The sequence below is a fragment of the Chelonoidis abingdonii genome, chromosome 6 (assembly GCF_003597395.2).
Source record: "Chelonoidis abingdonii isolate Lonesome George chromosome 6, CheloAbing_2.0, whole genome shotgun sequence".
NCBI classification, from domain to species: domain Eukaryota; kingdom Metazoa; phylum Chordata; order Testudines; family Testudinidae; genus Chelonoidis; species Chelonoidis abingdonii.
In genome coordinates, this window is record NC_133774.1 from 46,304,800 (window position 1) to 46,325,130 (window position 20,331).

At 42.6% G+C, this 20,331-nt stretch overlaps 1 protein-coding gene across 1 annotated transcript in view; it reads right to left on the bottom strand.

Moving 5' to 3' along the window:
• The window catches only part of LOC116823758 (betaine--homocysteine S-methyltransferase 1-like), a 31,103-nt gene continuing 10,772 nt past the window's right edge, over window positions 1-20,331 (bottom strand). Inside the window, exons 3-8 of the mRNA XM_032778559.2 lie at window positions 16,606-16,724; window positions 13,550-13,741; window positions 12,089-12,236; window positions 11,195-11,377; window positions 3,118-3,346; window positions 1-366 (exon numbers count right to left, since the gene is read on the bottom strand). Coding sequence (XP_032634450.2) covers window positions 3,177-3,346; window positions 11,195-11,377; window positions 12,089-12,236; window positions 13,550-13,741; window positions 16,606-16,724 — 812 coding nt within the window. The 3' untranslated portion in view covers window positions 1-366; window positions 3,118-3,176. The remainder of the gene's footprint in view (window positions 367-3,117; window positions 3,347-11,194; window positions 11,378-12,088; window positions 12,237-13,549; window positions 13,742-16,605; window positions 16,725-20,331) is intronic.

Here is a 20,331-nt window from a genome sequence, read left to right on the forward strand (position 1 = left end):
TTACAGAAATGTGATTTATTCTCGAGATTTGATACCTCATTTGCAATCAAATTCTGTCTGCATTTAGCTTCTGCCATTACATGTAAACTGATACATGGACATCTGTCTTCACAAGTTATTTCATGTGACGCAAGCACATTTGGAAATTCTCCATACATATTTCAGGCTAATACTTAAGCCACTATATTGGATTTGAACTTCTGTTTCTTAAAAAGCTCCTTCAGCTGTTGTTCAGTTGTTGCTTCTTTCTGCTGCATTAGATCTGCAGCTCCTTTGGTCACTCCCCAGTTATCTGGTTTTGACATTGAAGGACAGTATGGCCTGCCTGAAGCAGGCATCAGATTCTCCCAGTACTCTTTTCTTGCCCTTAAAATAAAGAATAATGTTTAATATTTTTAATGGATGAATCTGAGGAAATGTTACAACAGTCTAAAATATTTTAATAACTAGATCAAAACAGTCAGTGGATTTAATTCATTTGCATAAGTTTTAGCTCAACAAGAGGTCTGGATACAGGAAGAGATTTATGAAGATTGGCTGTGTTTAAAAAAAAAAAAAAAAAAAGGGCCTTCCATTCTTTTAAAGCAACATTTTAAGCCACTCACCAAATAGGTATTATTAGCATGGTAGTCTATATTAATTCTATCTTAAAAGTTGCTATGAATTACTTTCATGTTAATTCAATCCAAAACATATTACAATTCCTTCATTTTAAGGGGTCTCTAGTTTTATGGTCCCAAAACCACTGCAGATGCATTGAATTGTATTAAATACCAACAAATGGGGAGGGGGGAGTACAAATGTCAAGACCAATCCTGGTCAAAGTAATCTGTGAAGTCCCATTGGGCTAACAAAGTAAAGATCATTACAGTGTAAGAATGTAATTCTTTTAACGTGCATTAGGCAGTTGTGACATTTCACTCCATATTCTTTATGAAAATATGCTTATGGTATGACATAACGGAGATGTACTTTATGCAAGATGGGTCTTGTAAGATATCATTGGAAAGGTTATAATTTACTGAATGTGATTATCCAATGTGTTCGCCTGTATCATCTGTCTCTGAAGTTAGGAATATTGACCATGTATCTGCATTTCAACTATGCTACTTTGGGTGACGCTCACTGCTAACATTTCAGGTACAACAATGGAAAAGCCAGACAGGGTGGATGGCCCATCAGTGAGGACAATGGACTATGAAAAGGCTGGGCCTTCCTGCCGACGCTCCTGCCACTGACTCAAGGACGCGGTGATACTACAGAGTCAGGTGGTCTTGTCACCTGATACTAACATTATCTGGAACTTCTTGTAACTTTCCATTGGAAGGGAAGGGGGGTCAAGTTTGAGAAACAAAGGATTCCCGCCTTATGTAAATCCTATTGGGGGAGGGGAGGAAGGCAAATGGGACTCCTACTCTCCATGGCCAGTCTGCCCAAGAATAAAGATTGCTAAAGCCACCTGAAGGCAAGGTAAGGGGGGAGTCCAGACTGACACAAGGGTCCAGTCTGAAAAGAAATATAACTGGAACGCTGAACCACAGAAACTTTGCAACCCACCTAAAATAACATTTAGGGTAAGAAATTACATTTTGTACCCTGTTTCTTAAGTATATTGAGCTTAACTTGCATATTTTTGTTTTATTTGGTCAGTAACCTGCTTTGTTCTGTCTGTTCTTTCATAGTCACTTAAAATTCACTTTATTAACTACAAAAATCTTATTGCTTGTTTATAATATACCCCAATGTATGTAATTTCTAACTGGGAGGGCAAGAAGTTATGCATATCTCCCTCCACACTTAGGGAGGGGGCGAATTTCATAAAACCTTTGGGTTTGTGCCCCTTTAAAGGGAGTGGGCAGTGTTGAGGCGAGTCCCTGAATCTGAATCTTTCCAGAGCGGATCTCTGTCTCTCTGTGCAGCTAGGTATGGTCCTGCCTGTGTGCTTGGCTGGAAGAGGCTTATGAGCCTAACCCAGCAAGGTAAAGTAAAGGGGACCCAGGCTCGCAGAACAGGCTGATTAACTGAGCCTCCCCTGTTCAAATCCCAGCACATCAGGTGGTATCCCAGAAGGGGGATCCAAACCATCACAGCAGTCATTTCAGTTTGTAAAAATTCTGAATGTCAAGTGTGTACCAGTCTTCAAGGTAATATGGGACTACTACCCCCCCTCCACCATCCATTTGTACTGGTGGAAAGGAGGAAGAAATGGAAGAGCAGCACATGCATTCATTATGTTTTCTCCATTATGGAGTTAGTATAATGGGTCTTAAGTACAAGTAGTATAAGGTACTAGTGTCCACATTTTGTCCACGTGACCACATTTTGTTGTAGCCTATAGAAAGCTAGAAGCAGGGGCGGCTCCAGGCACCAGTGCTCCAAGCGTGTGCCTGGGGCGGCAAGCCACTGGGGGCACTCTGCCGGTCGCCGCCAGGGCAGCAGGCAGGGTGCCTTTGGCAGCTTATTGGTGGAGGGTCTGCTGATCCCGTGGCTTTGGCAGACCTCCCACAGGCACACCTGCGGGAGGTCCGCCGAAGCTCCAGGACCAGCGGACCCTCTGTGCTTGGGGCGGCAAAATGTCTAGAGCCACCCCTGGCTAGAAGAGGTTCCTGGGTTTTAACTCATGGCTACCAACTAATTTAGTCCGACCTTAGGTCAGCGTACCAGGGCTAAACTTCTTGGGGGAGGAATCATGTCTCCTTGCAAACATTATACAAGAGGGACATTTAAAAAAAAAGTGTCCATGTCATAGTATTATATTACAAATATAGGTCTTAGTCTTGAAAGACACTGCCCACAACTCACTTCAACTTCAGTGGGAGTTTTTGGATTATATTGAGGGCAAGGTATCATGCTCAGGACCTGTTAGGATCAGACTCTCATCCTAAACATGGTTTAAATGACCTGGGGTGAAATACTGACCCCACTGAAGATAGTGGGGCCAGGATTTCACTCCTAAAGATTAGACCTGAACTTTCAAAGTTATGCTAATTAACATACATGTTCCGAGTTTCTCTGAAAGTTCCATAATCATTTCACTGTACAAGACAACAGCGACCACAGTGTACGGAGCATATTTTATATGCCATTTAAGATAAGTACAATAGTTAATATACATACCTTGCTCTGACCCAGGGTTTGGTATGCATGCTCAAATCACTACCCCAGCTACCATGTTTCTAGGAAGCCAGTGGCAAAAATCCTCTTTCAGGAGCCAGCTCCTCGGCTATTGCTCTGATGTGATACGGCTCAAATCCACAGCAGCCTCCAATGTATCGAATCCCTAGGTTATAGGCCTCTCTCGCATATTTTTGAACATCCCATCTGGTGACAATTCTTGGCTCCAGAGCTACAATGATATGCATCAGCTTTAACTGCAATAATACTAAGTTTTAGCAGATATTTAGTAAAATCGCTTTACATTTTCAGCTATAGTTAAGTTTGCAAACATGCAAAGTACAATGTCACAGGCATGACTGGGCTATTGCAGTAAAGATTTAAACACTGTTAATTGGGCTAGACACTACTGATGCAATATTTCATTACATTTTAGCTTTGAGGTGTCACAATGCTCCTCTGTTGCATACTTGCCAGAAATTTCCTTGTTCCAGAGGGATAGAGCCTGCCAAATTCTAATCTGACAAAGCCCTAAATCAAATGCCAGCTACTAGGTGGGTATTTAACTGTAAATCAGAGAGGTCACACTTAAAATACAGGCTTTATTCATATGATCTTTACTGAAAAATGCCACTACCATTTAAAATAATATAAATGTTACTCAGCTTATGTATGTGGAGTAATAGCATCTCAGTGCTTTAAGGAACCCAGTGTTAATCCCCACGCTTCAGAAAAAATAACAAATGACCACTCTGTGCCTAGGGAAACAGACTTCATTACTTTAATCTACTATATCAAAAGGCTATCAACTTACCTGCAACTGGGTGAAACACACCAAGAGCCCCTTAAACTTTTCTCACCCACTTTTTGAGTATGAGCTACGGAAAAGCAGATGTGACCAGCTGCTCCATCAGATAACAGGCCCAATAGACTTTCAATTCCACCTCTCACATAGCAGATTATCTCTATCCTACCCTTTGTCCCCCCTGCTGCTGCTTGAGTCCAAGTGATGACAGATATGCTTCCCTCCTCTTGCAACCATAAATTACTTGCAGGGGATCAGAAGGGCTGTATTGAGCCTGTAGCACTGCCTCTTCCTCTGCAGCAGGCACTATGTGCAGATGACTTAGAAGAGGAGTAAGCTCTCTCTTGTTGTTGCAGAGATGATGAGTGGAGTAGCAAAGCCATAGGGTTGAGAAGAGACACAAGAGGAAGAAAGAACCAACACAGGAAGGGATAAAAGTGAACAGAGAAACGGGGGAGGGCAGAGGAAAGGAGGAGGCAGGAAAACCAAGAGGGAATGACTGGCGAGGTGGGAGAAGAGATGAGACTTAAAGAACAGAAAAGCAAATCCTGCAAATCCCAAAAGGGCCCTGTGGCCACTGAAATCCGTGTGGTGCTGCTGCATGAAAGTGAGGAGCTGGTTTTCAGGAGGCAGCAAGGGAGCATGAACCCCCTTACTGGGGCAGGAGACACATGGGAAGGTACTAGAGCAGGCTTCTGCTCCACAGCAAGAAGGCAGGATTCCTTTCTCTACTTCCTCTTGCAGAAATCCACAGCATCCAAGGAAATTACTCAGGGTGGATGCTGCTCCAGATACCATAGGAAAGGCATATTCAGGGACCACTGGACTAAGGCCTGGTCTACACTAGAAAATTAAGTCCACTAAACTACACTCCAGTATGAAAAAATCCATACCCCATAGCAGCAAAGTTAAACTGACCTAACCTCCTGTGTGGATAACGCTAGGTCAATGGAAGAATTCTTACATTGATCTATCTACTGCCTCTTGGGGAGGTGGATTACCTATGCTGATAGGAGAACCCTACCCATCATTGTAAGTAGTGCATATACTGAAGCACTGCAGTGGCGCTCCTGTAGTATTTCAGTGTAGACAAGCCCTAAGTTACATCCGAATGAATGGCTCATGCTTTAGGCTAGGTAGAGAGAAAGAGAAAGAGGAGATAAGATTATCCTGGTAACTCATTGCTAGACAAACTAAGGATCTGATCGGCTTATTGACAGCTCTAATGAACCGCTCTTGAAAGAAAAGGAAAGACATTTTAAAATTCTACCTGAAAATCTAGACATTTTTCTAGCTAGTCTAGGATTTTTTGACACTTATGTCCTGTTTTCTTTCAAAATAGCTTTTGTTTTCTGACTCCACAGTGTGTGTGGGGATCCAAGAGAGAGAGAGAGAGACACACTCTCTCTCTCTCTCTCTCTCTCTGCAGATCAGGTAGCTTATTTTACCAAGCTTTGTTGATCCCTACTTGACCATATTAGTGATTAATTCATCTTCAAACTCCCAATACATTCCTGTATCTTCCACTGGAAACTCCCCAAACACATCCACCCCACTCCTCTAGCCTCATTTAAACCAGTTAAAGCACTGAACCTTGCACCAGTGTGACTGAATGATACAGTGCATGCCCACTAAACTCTGTTTTGGGTACACGTTGTACACTACAGTCCTAGCCATTGCTAGGCTTATGGATTGTAGTTTCCCCCCCAATGCCTGACAATTCCACAGGAAAGCATTTGAGGCAGGGGTGCTGGAACACTTTATACAGTGGGGACTGAGCCACTGAACCAAACTGTCAACCCTGAATAAGAAGGAAACCACTGTGTAGCAGCACCCTCAGCACTCCTACTTCCAGCACCTATGATTTGAGGTCTGTGATATATAGGGTATTTGCTCTTGTTCACCTCTTCTGATTGTTCCAAAGGATGCTTTGAGTGGTTCTGTCCTGCACATGGATCTATGTATGTGCCACAAGGGACAGATGCTATGTCCCCTACACTCATTCTCAATGCAGCTACCATAGTAGAAAGTTACCAACCCCTCTCCTACTGAGCAGCTGCCAACCCACTTTAGGCTTGGACTCCAAGGCATTGTTACATGGAAGAGATAGGGAGTTCAAAATACAGGAATGAAAAAAGGTTTTCAGCCATTTTTATAAGTTTACTGTAAATAGTTTTGCAGCAGAAGTAAAAGCTCCCTCCCCTCATACATTTCCCTATAGGAGCCAGAGATGGGAGTAGTCCAGGCCTAGGTCTGGAGGGAGGCCATCCCTTCATAAGGCCAAGCAAACTTCCTCCCAGCCCTTCTCTCCCTTCCTCAGACAGTTTAGTTGAGTTGCTGTGGTACATAGATCTCCCTGCTTTAAGTGACCAGAGTGGAATAGAGGAATGAGTGGGTAGTGGAGCATCATAGTGATGTATTTGCAGCAGAATAGCCTACTGCACACCCTATCACTAATGAGCTTTCCTGTGTTCAGATCTCAGGAGAGCAGGAAATGCCCTGTCTGTCTGGGTACTGTCTCAGAAGCAATCCCCAATGAAGTATGTACATGCCACAGAGAGTGTCTGTCAAAGTGTCTGCTAGTCACCCTTTGACTTTCCTCTTGAAGGGGAATCTCCTTGAGGCAAAAGAATATATAAAAATTTAAATTAATGTTTAATTTTTTTAATTTTATTTTCACTTCCTTTTCTCAGAGGTTGGGATGATAGGTGAGCAGCCACAGAGGAAGAACTACGCAAAGCAGATCCAACTAAGTGCCAGCCTGGGTACACTCAACCCCAGAGGCAGCCTGTATGTGAGTGGTCTGATAGCTGTCAGCTATTCCCAGATATGTTAAGTGAATAATGTTGCAGCCTAATTAAACCACATCCATTGCATCCTTTTTTCTTCTGGCGGGCCAGATGCTGACAGTAGCCCATGCATCTCTCCCACATCCCTCTGATTCTAGCTAAATAGGAAGAGAGAGCGTATTCTTGTTTCCATCTTTTTATTATGTGAATAGTAGCTATGTCTGTTTTCAAGGGACGTATTAATTAGCTGCCATGTAAAATAATTGTAGTTTGAAATCTTTCTGCTACTGTATTAAATTCAGTGCTAGCGGTAACTTTTCTGTATCTAAGAAATAATATAAATAACAGCTTGAGCCACCATCAGCTGTCAGTGAAAGGTAGGCAACAGAATTTGGAGACTACACTAGGGGGACTAACCACATTATTGTAGCTGCAACACCAGCACTTGCTGCAGTGGTGCTGAGTGACAGTGGTGGATGACATACAGCTGTCTTAAGCACTTATGGGGTTATCAGCACTTGACCGTGGACACATGCTGTGTTAAAGGTGTAGCAGGGGCTTGCAGAAGTGCTTGCAATTCCACAATACAGTAATATCGACAAGGCTGCTGCAGCAATTCCTCCTGCACAGCCTCTTTCCACCTGCCCAGAGTTCCTTGATCCTTGTGGCTGAAGCTTCTGGACAGGATCTGAATTTTTTTCTGCTACAAGGAATGAATTTTAAAATTTTTAGTATCCTTTTGAATTGAATTAAAAAGTAATATTTGATGTGATGGACCCCACGTTCTATATGCTGCTTTTAGCATTCAGGGAATTAACATTGTAAGAAAGTACCTGATTTTTTTTTAAACCAACGAATTCAGAGTACGTGTAAACATCCACTCAAAAGCAATCCTTAGATGAGTCCCCATTCATAAATATAACAGGCCCTATAGGATGAAATCAGTGAAGAAAGTTTTGTTTAAGATTGCTTGTCCCAAAGCAAGAGGATCTGCCACAAGCTGTTAAGCCTATTTAGGAGAGGCATGAATAAGTCTAGTGCTGAACCAGCTACTTTTAAGAATAACTGATTTAAATGCAGACAAAGCTTTTGAGGACATTCCTTCTATTCCATTAATGTTCTTGTTCTTCCCTCAGCACCCTGCTATCCAAGCATCTTCCAGAAGTGCATTAAGTGACTTGATCAACTTCTCCTGTCCTCTCCCTACATGAAAAAAGCACCATGGGGTTCTCTTTCATAAACTATATGCACACTAGGTTATGCTTTTGTATTAGCGAATGCAAGGTCAGAGAGTTATGCCTTGCACTTTGAATGAAAACGGGGGAGGTTTGTGCTGGTTCTTGGAGTATACACAACTTTATTCCTCAAACTTGGACCAGCTCCTGCAAAAGCTCTATCTCCTGCACAAATAAACCTTGCTCCATTGCACTAGACAACAATGCACTAGACAACAATGGAGTTGTCTAGTGCAATGATAAAGATAATGGCTATACTTCTTGTTCTAGAGCTTTGGGCTGTTTTATGGCAAACCTGAGCCCAGACCATTGAGCACCTTGAAGGTAAGTGCAGGGATCTTGCATTAGACATGATATTTGGGAAGCCATTGTAGTGAGTAGGAGACAAACACATCAGACCTGTGATAGTCTCCTCAGCAACATGGGCTAAGAGCTTCCTTCCACCTCTCCAGAGTTCCTTGGAAGATTGTTAATCCTTTCAGTCAAAAAGCCCAAAGTGTAGATACACAGTGGTACAGAAAGACAAATAGGCAACTATTGCTAAGGCTGTACAAATCCAAACAGCAAAAGCAGATTTCAGCCTTAATCCAACAGCCAGTGAAAGACTCAGTAGCTTCAGTATTAGGTTAAGATACTTGAAATGAAACGAGGACATGCAACAGCTCAAATCCAGACCTAGATTAGACAACTGACTTCACTGGTATCCATTCACTTATACCAGAGTTCAATTTAGCCCCTTTATGCAGGCTCTTGGCCAGAGAGTAAGCAGTGGGAGGGAAGAATGTTGGTTCTAATCTATGGTACTGGGAATATACTAGCAGATGACCTCATACAAGAGGATGTTTCCTGAATAACGAGCGTCACCTAGCAGTAGAATGATTACTATGGGGGAAATAACCACTGTTATATCCATTATGGAGATGAGAATTATTGTAGATTGTTCAGCAAAGAAAAAAAGTTTACACAAGCAGCTAAGTAGTGTTATGGGGCCAGAGCCTGAACAGATGCTAAAAAGGAGAGGTGCACAGCCTAAAAATATTTCTAAGAAATAGAATAGGAACAGCTGTCATATTTCTTGCTACAATACAAGGAAAAAAAGTTGGTTATAAAAGTAAGCTCTATGTTTAGGAATTCCAGTGAAATGGAGGAGTTTTTAACATGTATGGAGATGGATCCTCTTAGAGAAGGGCTCTATTTGAATTTACAATCTGAGGATTCTTGGCCACATGGTGAAACTGTTCTGTCAGTCTCTGAGCTAGTTGGAACAGATCTTTGGACATAATCCAAGCTATAAAATCTAGGATTATTTTGTACTGCATTTTAGAGAGTCCACTCAGAGGGGCATAGCAAAGCACATCTATTTAAAAAGATTAATGCTATTGGACTGTGTATTGAATCTGATTTTTTTCAAATGCTCTCTAGCTTGGTTATTAAGCCTTATACTTTAACATGTACAGCTGCCTGATATATGATAAGGAGGAGGATAAGGGCCTTGGGGGTGGGGGCAGGGATGGGATCACAGGCAGCTGTGGGTTGGGAGTGAGGGGCACTGGCAGGGCTGGGTGGGCAGGACTGGGATCAACAGTGTGTCACCATCATTTCTGCTAGTTCTTCCTCTGCCTGCACCGTTCAGCCTCTCAGCCTTGGGGGCAGGTGAGAAGCAGACCTCAATGGCTGAGGAGGAGGAGGAGGACCCAGTTGCCCCAAAGTGCAGTGGCCATAAGCCTCCCAGACCCAAGAGGAGATGGAGAGTGCTGGTGGTCAGGGATTTCCTTCTGAGGGGAACAAAGGCATCCATTGCTGACCTGACATGTCGCAGGAGGCAGGGCCGGCACTACTGTTTAGGCAGCCTAGGCAATCGCCTAGGGCACCAGGATTATTCAGGAGGCTGCATTTTGCCAGAGGGGCGGCAGGCGGCTCTGGTTGACCTACCGCAGGTGTGCCTGCGGAGGGTCCGTTGGTCCGCGGCTCCGGTGGAGCTCCCACAGTCATGTCTGCGGGCGGGCGGTCGGCTGCTCGCGCGGCTCTGGTGGACCGCCCGCAGGCATGCCTACGGCAGCTCCACTGGACCCACGGACCCTCCGCAGGCATGACTGCAGCAGCTCCACCGGAGCCGCAGGATCAGCGTGGGGGGTGGCGAAATGTCCGTGTGCCTAGGGCGCGAGAAACCCTAGCGCCAGTCCTGCCAGGGGGCATGCTGCCTGCCTGGAGACTGTGTCCAAGGAGTTACAGAAAGATCAATATTTTTGATAAATGAAGTGAGAATGTTTATAAAATTTGCAGATGACACCAAGCTGGAAGGGGTTCCAAGCACTTTGGAGGACAGGATTAAATTCAAAATGACCTTGATAAATTGGAGAGACTGGTCTTAATTCAAGAAGATGAAATTTAATGAAGTATTTCACTTAGGAAGAAAAATATTAGATACACAGCTACAAGCTGGGGAATAAATGGCTAGATGGTAGTACTGTGAAAGAGGATCTGTGGATCACAAATTGAATTCGAGTTAGTGTGATGCACTGGCAAAAAAGGCTAATATTCGGAGGGGTATTAACAGAAAAAATGTATGTAAGACACAGGAGGTAATTGTTCCACTCTACTCAGTACTTGTGAGACCTCAACTGGAGTAGTATGTGCAATTCTGGGCACAATACATTAGGAAGGATGCAGACAAATTGGAGAGAGTCCAGAGGAGAACAGCAAAGTGCGAAAAGGTTTAGAAAACCTTAAAAAGGAAGATTAGCCGGGGGGGGGGAGGAAGAGAGTTGGTAAGTCTTCAAATAAGTTAAGGGCTGTTATAAAAAGAGGACTCTGATCAATTGTTCTCCATGTCCACTAGAAATAGAACAGAAAGTAGTGGTCTTAGTCTGCAGCAAGAGAGATTTAGGTTAGATATAGGAACAATTTTCTAACTATAAGGGTAGTTAGCCTCTAAAATAGGCTTCCAAGGGAGACTGAAATCTTCACCACTGGAGGTTAAGAACAGGTTGGACAAACATCTGCCAGGGATGGTCTAAGATTACTTGGTCCTGCCTCAGTGCAGGGGGCTGGATTTGAGGACTTTGAGATTCCTTCCAGCCCAACAGTTCTATGATTCTAAAATTCATTTTGGTTAATAGCAATTGCTCTGACTTTCCTTGATTTGAAGTTCTGCACAGTAGTGTATGGATTGATGCCACTGCATACACTGATACCACTGCAGCTTTATCTTTGCTAAAAATCACCAATTTAAAAAACTGTCTAGATCTTACCAAAAGGAAATTCTGGCAGATCAATAAAGCCCTGCTTCCCACAGTCAGGGGTATGGAAAGCAAGTGGCTGAGACATCAGGTGTGCTTTCAGTTGAGCAGCCTCCAAGCCCTCTTTCATGAGCTTCACAGTTCTCAGGCAAGTCTCTGGATCAAAATGGCAGTTCACTCCAACAATAGAAGCACCTGTGAAGAAGACAACTTTCCAGTTACATTGCTTTCCAAGAACTGGGCAATGACTTAATAGCAATGAAAATTCTTAGCCAGAGTGAGGTTGAATGCTTTGGAAGCAAAGCCTTCAACCTCAACACTACCATATGACCACAAGCCAATCAGAGCAAAATCAAGTGACAGGACAGGAGACCAAAACACTCTTAAGATCTTGCATGGTTTCCCTCCCATTCTTTAATGGGAGAGCTGTCTTTTCTGTATGTGACCCATACTGCATTCATTTCCCTCATCTCCTGTTTTTCCCTCCAATTCATACCATCATCAGTGTTATCACGTGCCCCATCCCCTTTTCCAGCACCAACATCTAGTGGCTTTAGCCCACCTTTTTGCCCCCTGTGATCTTGGGACTGCTTCAGCAGCCCAAGTAGAGCAGTCTTAGGACTGCTCAACTTTATGCCAGTTACTTATGGCTCAGTGATCTGTTCTAACAGCCACGGATTACCAAGGCATAGAGACTCCCTGGCTATACCCCCCTTTTTGCAAGATGAATCTTGAGATGTAGAGATTATAAGGCAGGAAAGCAACCTGGTTACATTTATTAATTATAACCACTACCCTACCTAGTTGAGATGTGTACTTTTATGTTCCTTGTGTGGGTGCCTCAGTTCGTCTCATACTCCTAAAACTAAATATTTTTAAGAGTATATGGGGGAGGAACTTTCTTACCAGCCTTTACCAGTTGGACAGCACATTCTCCAGGTGGTACACCATGCAAGTCTCCCTCTGGACCAATGCACATGGTAGCCGCGACTGGCTTCCCAGATTCTTTTAAGGTTTCAACAGCCCATGCAGCTTCTTCAATATGTTCAAAGTACTGAAAGAAAGTAAATCTAATCTATTTTCTTGTGTATAAGGACCCAGCCTAAGTGTTATACACTCCTTAATCTCTACTTCTCCCACCCAGGTAGATCTCAGGGTCTGAGTCTCCTCTCATTTACATTGGCGTAACTGTTACTCTTAACTTACACTGCTATAAAGATTAATAGAATCAGACTCTCAGCCTCCATCACTGGGATTTAGATTATGTTTGTACAATTTGTTCTCTGTACATGGCTATGCATAGCACCCCAGAGAAAGAACTACGCCTTTGAGGCTGGATTCCTTCCCTGTTCCTCCCTTGCTCCAAGTATGTGGTCATTTGCTATTGTTTAGTGCCAGAAGCAGATTATTAACCCTCCTATCTCACCAGCTCTTCTGTTCTCTGCCCATTCCTTGTCTCCATTCACTCCCACTTGCCTGCATGGCCCCTGCTTACCCTTCCACACCTGCAGTGGAGATGTGGGGAGACCACACTGGAGCAGAGATAGGAGGAAGGTGTTATGCCTCCTTATGCTCCTGTGTGACCACAATCTGGCCCTGAATAATCATAAAGATCCCAATTCCACAAGGAATACCAAGAACTGTCATCAGCATCATTTGATTACAGGCCAAATACTGATGAACCTCTTCCACTTCAACTGAAGTCAACAAGACTGAGAAGTGCTTAGTACCTCTCTGGATTTAGCTGCAAATGAAGACAAAGGGGTCAATTTTCCATTCTATATTATAAAGGGGCTACAGAACACCAGTCTGGCAGCATAAAGGAGCTGTTAAGGTAGCAGGCCTGCCCAGCAGGGAATGCTACTGATATAGGGTCTTCCCCAGATGGACAAAACTGACAGTCAGTTCCACATCATCCCCCTCAGAGGATGTGCTGGAATGTGACCAGAGGAATGGGACTATGCCTGGAGCACTGCTGCGTCCAGCTATTATCAAGGGTCATGGCTAGCAGAGTGCAACTTAGAGCAGTCTTAAGGTTCCTCTAATTTAGGATGGTAGTGGAGAAGGCACTCGGATTATAGGGAGGTGCAATAGTGGGCTAAATCCCCATCACCCGCCCCTTTTATTCCTACACAGACCAGAACGGAGATTTGGTGTTAGGGTCTCGGTTGCATTCTTCACTACAATGTCTGCCAGTATTGTATTTGGAAAAAATATATCTGCTACTATTTGTGTAAGAGCACAGTAGCAAGTTTTAAAGGAGGCATCAAGATGTGTGAATTCCCAAAAAACTGATTAAAGACTTCAATTCTAAGCTGGCAAATTGCATCAACTGAAGGCACTTTGTTTCTTTACAGTTGGATTTACCTCTGCAATTAAGAAGTCCACATTCTTTTTGACAAAGACATCCAACTGCTGACGAAAAACTGCTTTAACCTCAGCTTCATCCCTGCCACTCAGATATGTTGGTGTCTGACTGACTCCTCCAGCTACCAAAGCATCTTCTCCTTTAGCCACTTCCTTTGCAATATCACAAGCAGCTTCATTCACTGTCTGGCTCTGAAATATGATAGCAGACTACATCAATACTGATTTATTACAGAGATGCCTGCATTTCAGAAGAAAAATGAGTTTTCGGAACCATAATCAGTTTCATGTTTAAAATTTCAAATTAGTTTTCGAAATAGACTGTGCTTCATTAAAACATTTTAAAGTACCATGTAATGTCACACCATCTGAAACTTGTCATAATATGACGACATTAAATTGTTTTAGCAGCATGTTAGTAAAATAAAGGTCAACAGATCATGTCCTTCAGGCTAGCTAATAGGGCACATAACTATCTGACACTGTCATCTGACACTAACATTATTGTGATTGATGCCTATGGCGGTGTATTGTTAGAACAACATTTTGCTTCTATTTATACATCTTTACCCCGATATAATGCTGTCCTCAGGAGCCAAAAAAAATCTTACTGCATTATAGGTGAAACTGCGTTATATCCAACTTGCTTTGGTCTGCCGGAGTGTGCAGCCCTGGCCCCCCCGGATTGCTGCTTTACTGTGTTATATCCAAATTCATGTTATATCGGGGTAGAGGTGTAGTAGCATCTTGCATTTGCAAACTATTTTGCAAATATTTTTTATTAAGCTCACAATTATATAACATTCATTTTGATAATTCTGAATATTCATCAAAAATACATGATGGTTTTGGGATAAGCTGCATTATTAAAGAGTACCAAGTCCATCTGGTTTCTCACACTTCACCGTGGATCAAGTCTGTTGGTTAACCTGTTGTACTGGGTACCTGACTGGTTACTCACCAGTTATCACAGTATGGATATTTAAAGGTTGGTTTGTGTGTTTTTTGATAAGTGAACTGTATATAAAGAGACAACATATTTCCAAGAGATTTTAATCATACTAAGATGTTTTGAATCTCTCATAGTCAAGCGATAATTAAATTTAATTAGTATGTATACAACAATCCTCCATCAAGATATTTTATATACCCCATATAAAGATGCTCCTATGAATTTTCTGCTTATAAAAATAATGCTTATGTAAGCAAGTATTTGGTTTCAAACAAATTCTTCTTTACAGTTCAAAAGACCACCTATGGGGCCTAATATGGATATGTTTTATTTATATATGGATTTCTATGTTTATAAATTGAGAAGTGTTGATTGTCTGTGGTTGTTAATCATAATTTGGAAACTCAAATTACTAAGCTGGATCTCGTACATACATCTGTGAAGATCTAAAGAAATTTTAACCAGAGTAGCATTAATTATCCCATTGTAAAGATAATACATCAACAAATTTAAATATATGGGTATATAAAGGAAAACAGATATCAGTACTTATGTTTGATTAATCAATGTAGACTGAAAGCCAAGTTCTCTATACACCTGTCAGCAGTGCTAAGAGAATTTGTGAAAACAAATTAAACGGCGGAAAAATAATAATTTGTTTAAAAGGTCATGATTTGGGATTGATAGAACAAACAGCAAGGTTTTCCCTATAGATATGGAAGCATGTCCAACCAACAAAAATAGGGATTTAAAAAAAAAAATCTAAAGCATTCCTCTTCTTTATGCAAGCTCAATCACCTCACTCTGAATGAATTAATAAAAACATAGGTAAATATGGCACAATGTTAATCGGGATAGAAGAATTTAAGAAAAAATGTTTATAGTAATGTTAAAAATAAATTCATTTGAATGCATTCTAATCATAGAGTAATGTATAGCCACTCTGTTTTGAGACACTTCCACATTGGGATCTTCTTGTCAAAACAATGCACAGTGCCAGAATAGGAGTAATGCCTCAGGGCCCAGTGTTTCCTTCCTTTCCGGATATTAGCAACTCTTTACGTACAAATAATTTCCAATGTATGTAGGTATCTTCTGGGTAGAATCAGGCTCGGCATATTTATCATTAACTGGATGGAAGTATGAAGTCAGGCTGAATAGAAGTTATGACAGTCTAAGTGGGCAAGACCTGGTAATGTAGTGTAAGAGCAGAACTAAGTATCTCATTCTGATACACACAGTGGCTTTTGGGTAACCCTGATTTGTTAATTAGGCTCCAAATGCTGCCCCAGCACTTAACCTGAGTAATTTCTCCGGGCATGGAGATCTCCACAGGGATGAGGGGAGGAATTTCTTCCCCTCATAGAATCCTCTCCATGTACCAAAGGCTTGAGCAGGCATGTGACCCCCTTCACAGGGAGAAGAATGAGAGGAACCACACCGTGGCAAACCAAAAGACTTGCTATACAGGGCAGAGCTCTAAGCTGGAGTCCACACCCACTCTTGTACCCTGCAGGCTCACAATATCTTTCTCCTCCCCTGTGCAGCACAATCACAGTAGTTCTACTGTCAGGGCCCCTCTTCACCTAAAGAGGGGGCAAGATTGAGGACCAAAACCAATATTTTGGATGTACTGGTTATTGCTGTGTTGCAGATGATATGCTCTTAGCACCTATTCATTTTTATTTGTTATCCACATATTTTTTCTGGGACTGGGTTGTTTCTCCAGATGCTGAAGGATTTCCTCTTACCACTGATCTTGCTGTTTGTGGATTCAGTCCTTAATATACTCTATTTAAGATAAATAACTTAGTTTATTTGGAGTTAAGTTGAATAAAAATATGACTCAATAGTCCTCCCGCTTCGTCTCACCACTACCCATGTTTTGATTTTTTTCCCCTTTGCCATTGTAAACCAGAGGTCCTTCCTACCACTTCAGACTATGAAATCATAAGCCCTCCCCATTTGATTGAGATTTTTATTTTCATGCCCTTGAACATGGCTAAATTAGCTCTGACAAGCTGTAAAAAGAAGCCTCCATGTTCAAACAAGAGAAGAGTATCCATTTTCCATAGATAACCATTAAAACCAGTGTTTTACTCACAGATATTTTATCAGCTACGTAGTTGCCCCTATTCTCTAATTTATCTTCGCTGGCATAAAAGGTGAATGTCTGTAAAACATATGATCCAGCTCTGAGGAATTCCCGATGAAGTTGACGAACTGCAAGGTATTAAAAAAAGGCAAAAAAAGTTTGTACAAACAGGTGCTAAAATAGTAACAACCCATATCAGTTACATGTTTATTGGTTAGGTTATGTTAGCTTAGGAAAGATTCTGAATTAATGGTATTGTAAAAAGACATCTTCTACTTAGTTTTGTAGCAAGTATAGTATCTGCAGCAAACACTGCCACCTTCTCTGTTGATTTATCTCCTAACCTGGAGGGACAATTTATAGGGGGAAAGCAGACAATTCGGTCTCCTTAGCCAGTCAAACAGCCTCTGCTGAGACTGTCAGTCTCCAGTAAGGTGACGTTGATCTGCAATGATCTGTCTAATCAACCATGGAGGACCTTTTACCCTACAATTACCCTGACAGTAAGCTCACTCACTGAATCTTTGGCACCTTGCCTATCTTTTGCTGTAGTCTGATCTGCAGAACTCCCAAGTTGTAGTCCCTGAATTGACATTCCTGAATGTACCCCAGAACTTGACACACTGCAATCAGCAATTTTATATGTTCAACCCCTGCCAGCTGAAACCCAAACATCACATAGACAGAAATAGTTTTAGGGCCCTGAGAGGCAAAGCCATGCAGCTGCACGTTGGCAGTTTTGCTACCAGAATGGGAAGTTGGGACAGGAAGTTAAGGTTCCCTGAAAATAGAAGGAATATTTGGACAACCAACTTCAGTTTTAGGCATTTTTGACAAGTAAGTTTTATTGTTGTTCTGATTAGAAATACATTTCTGATAAGGAGAATAATGAATTGTTATTGGCTGTTTTAGGGAAATTGTTAGCCTACCAGGGAGTATTATGAGCTATGCACTTTGTCAGGAGAAAATTTATAAAAAGTTTAGTTAGAACGTGTCCTTTGGAGCAGTCTGAGGAAGATTTCTTTTGGGCAAGGATCTGATAACTAAGTTCTCCAGCATCTAGACAGAAGGAGGGGGCCCCAGAAGCCTGGCTGTTGAGTCCTCAAAGCCCTCTTAACTTTGGTAAATATAAGTTTAAATATGCTCTGAACCTACTGTGACAGCATGCATGTGCTCTGATCTAATAAAAGAGTAGTTTTAGGTAAAAGCACTCTGGTTTGTATCACATATCAAACAGAGGAACTGTGTCCCCATTGATTTATTCCTGACACCACCTGGAGAGAAACAGTTAAGTTACCATTGCTTTGGGTTCTGCAAACTCCGGCTAACAAAGTGTCACTTAACAGGATTGCTGTAAGGTAGTAAAGTGAAGAGGAAAGGAAAGCAGATATCAGCAAAAGAAAGAGGAAGTATGGAAAGAGATCAGACTAAGGGCATGTCTACACTTATGGCTAATCAGCACTGCTGCCATTGATGCAGTAGTGTCAATTTAGCAGGTCTCGTGAAGACACACGAAGTCGATAGCAGAGTGCTCTCCCATCAACTTCTGTACTCCACCTCCTCGAGAAGCATAAGGTAAGTTGGCAGGAGAGCATTTCTCATTGTCACAGTGGAGTTTAGGAAGCACTGTAAATTGACCTAAGTAACATAACTTAGATTACGCTACAGCTGTAGCGTAGACCAGCCCTTAGATCAGTGTGAGAAAGGGAACACAACAACTGCCCAGGAAATTAGTCGACAATGAAGATAAGGGATCTGCTCTAGCTTGTGAAAAAAAAATATTAATTGTAGCACTGTGGTCACTTACTGCTGCCTAAGTGCCCCTTTTTTCTCGTTCACAGGGCTCCTTAAACTCCACACAGTCCAAAGGAAAGTTACAATATTCTCCACCTGGGGTCCAATTTATTCAGCCCCAGGTACATACTGGCACTCTGGACCCCAATCCCAGTATGGAGTTCCTCTCTTTCCTTAGTTGAAGGGTTCCCAGCCCTCTTTCCCAGAGCTGGGTCAAAGTTCAACATCTCTGCAGGAACCAGGCTTGCTCCCTCCAGCAGCTTCTTCAAGCCAACTACTGCTTCTGTGGCTTCTGTTTCCTGAGCATCTCCCAGCTTACCTCCAGGCTTCCTACCTGAAACCACCTCTATCACTCTCTCAACCACCTTTTCTCTATAGCTTTCTGCTGGCTTTTATATCAGAATCACTTGATTCCTCTCAGGTGGGGCTCATCTTGTAATCAGGGCTGGCTTAGCCCCAAGCTCTCCAGCACACAGGCAAGCCAGCCTGTCACAGGAATAACTATCAGTCTTGGAAATTAAAGAGCACAAAAGCAATATTTTATGTGAAAATGTTAGTGTACTGCCAAGCACCCTCCTCTTACAGCCAGCATTTGCTATTCCCCCTTTTCTATCCAAACTTAATACAATTTATTATTTGTATGGTGGTAGCACCTAGAAACTCCAAACAAGACCAAGGGCCATTTTACTGGGCATTGTACATATATAATGAAAAGAAGGTCCTTGCCCCCCAAAGAACTTGCAATCCTAAAACAAATGTCATGTGTCCCATAAAGTTAAATGTAATGCTTTTGTTGAGCCCAATCCTGTACTTTTGGAGGCAAAACTTCCAGTGATTTTAGTATAATTTTACCTACAAGATCAGGTCCATTAGAAGTAATCAGTGATCAGTTTGTATATAGAACACTGCAGTTCTATATACAATTTATTTTACACACAATCCACTAAACAGAAACCAGACAGATGGTAATTTCTTTTGGAAGACCACCACCCTAGGGAGATATGAAATAGTAAGACAGAAATGTAAGCCCCTGTATCCCAGTCAAAGCTTAGCCACGCAGTCCCTTGGACTTTTATAAAGGTGTATGGTAACATGATATAAAAATGTCTATTTCCAAGGCTGATGTTTGGAGAGGTTTTTAAAAAAAGCCTTTGATATCATATCATATATTGCTGATAGACAACCTGATTCATTAGCCAACTCTGTGGATGCAACTCAAGGACTAGAAAACACAGTATTCAAGAAATATAGGCTTCCAGCCCAGATCTAGCTCAAATGGTAGTCACTAGAGTTACTCCTGGGGGGGCTTCTACACCACTACACATCAACAGAATTTATGCCTCCACAGATTTCTTTGCTTCCCCACAGAAAAATGACTTACTGCTGGGAAGGGTTGCATGACCGCTCTTGTGGCTTCCCCATCAGAATGTTTTGGGTGCCCAGAGCAGCTGGCAGAGAGATAAATCACCGAGGCAGGGGGCAGGGGAAAAACCTGGCTGGTGGCTTCTACCCTGCACCAAGCTGAGGTGCTAGTCCTGGCTGGACTGGGGAGGACGAGGCTTCCTCTTCCCTTGCATGGCATTCAGGTCTGAGTCAGATACACTCTCAGATTTCTTCCCTAGCTGCAGAAAGCTCTGCAAACTCCTCTCCCTGCTTCCTGCACCCATCGCTCCTCAGTTGCAGGGGGAGGCATCACTGTACAGACAGCTGCTTCCCCATCCACCCAAGCCCCATGCATCTAGATGCCATCATACCCAGACCTACCCGCCAAGCCTCACCCCTACCTGCACTCAGAACCCACCTTGACAAGCTCTACTCCCCCTGCACCTGGACCACACTGACAAGTCAGTCGCGTCCCCATCCCACTGAGCCCCAACCAGCTGCACCTGGACCCTCACTCCACTGAGCTCCACTGCCTCAGAATGTGCTCTCCAATGTCAT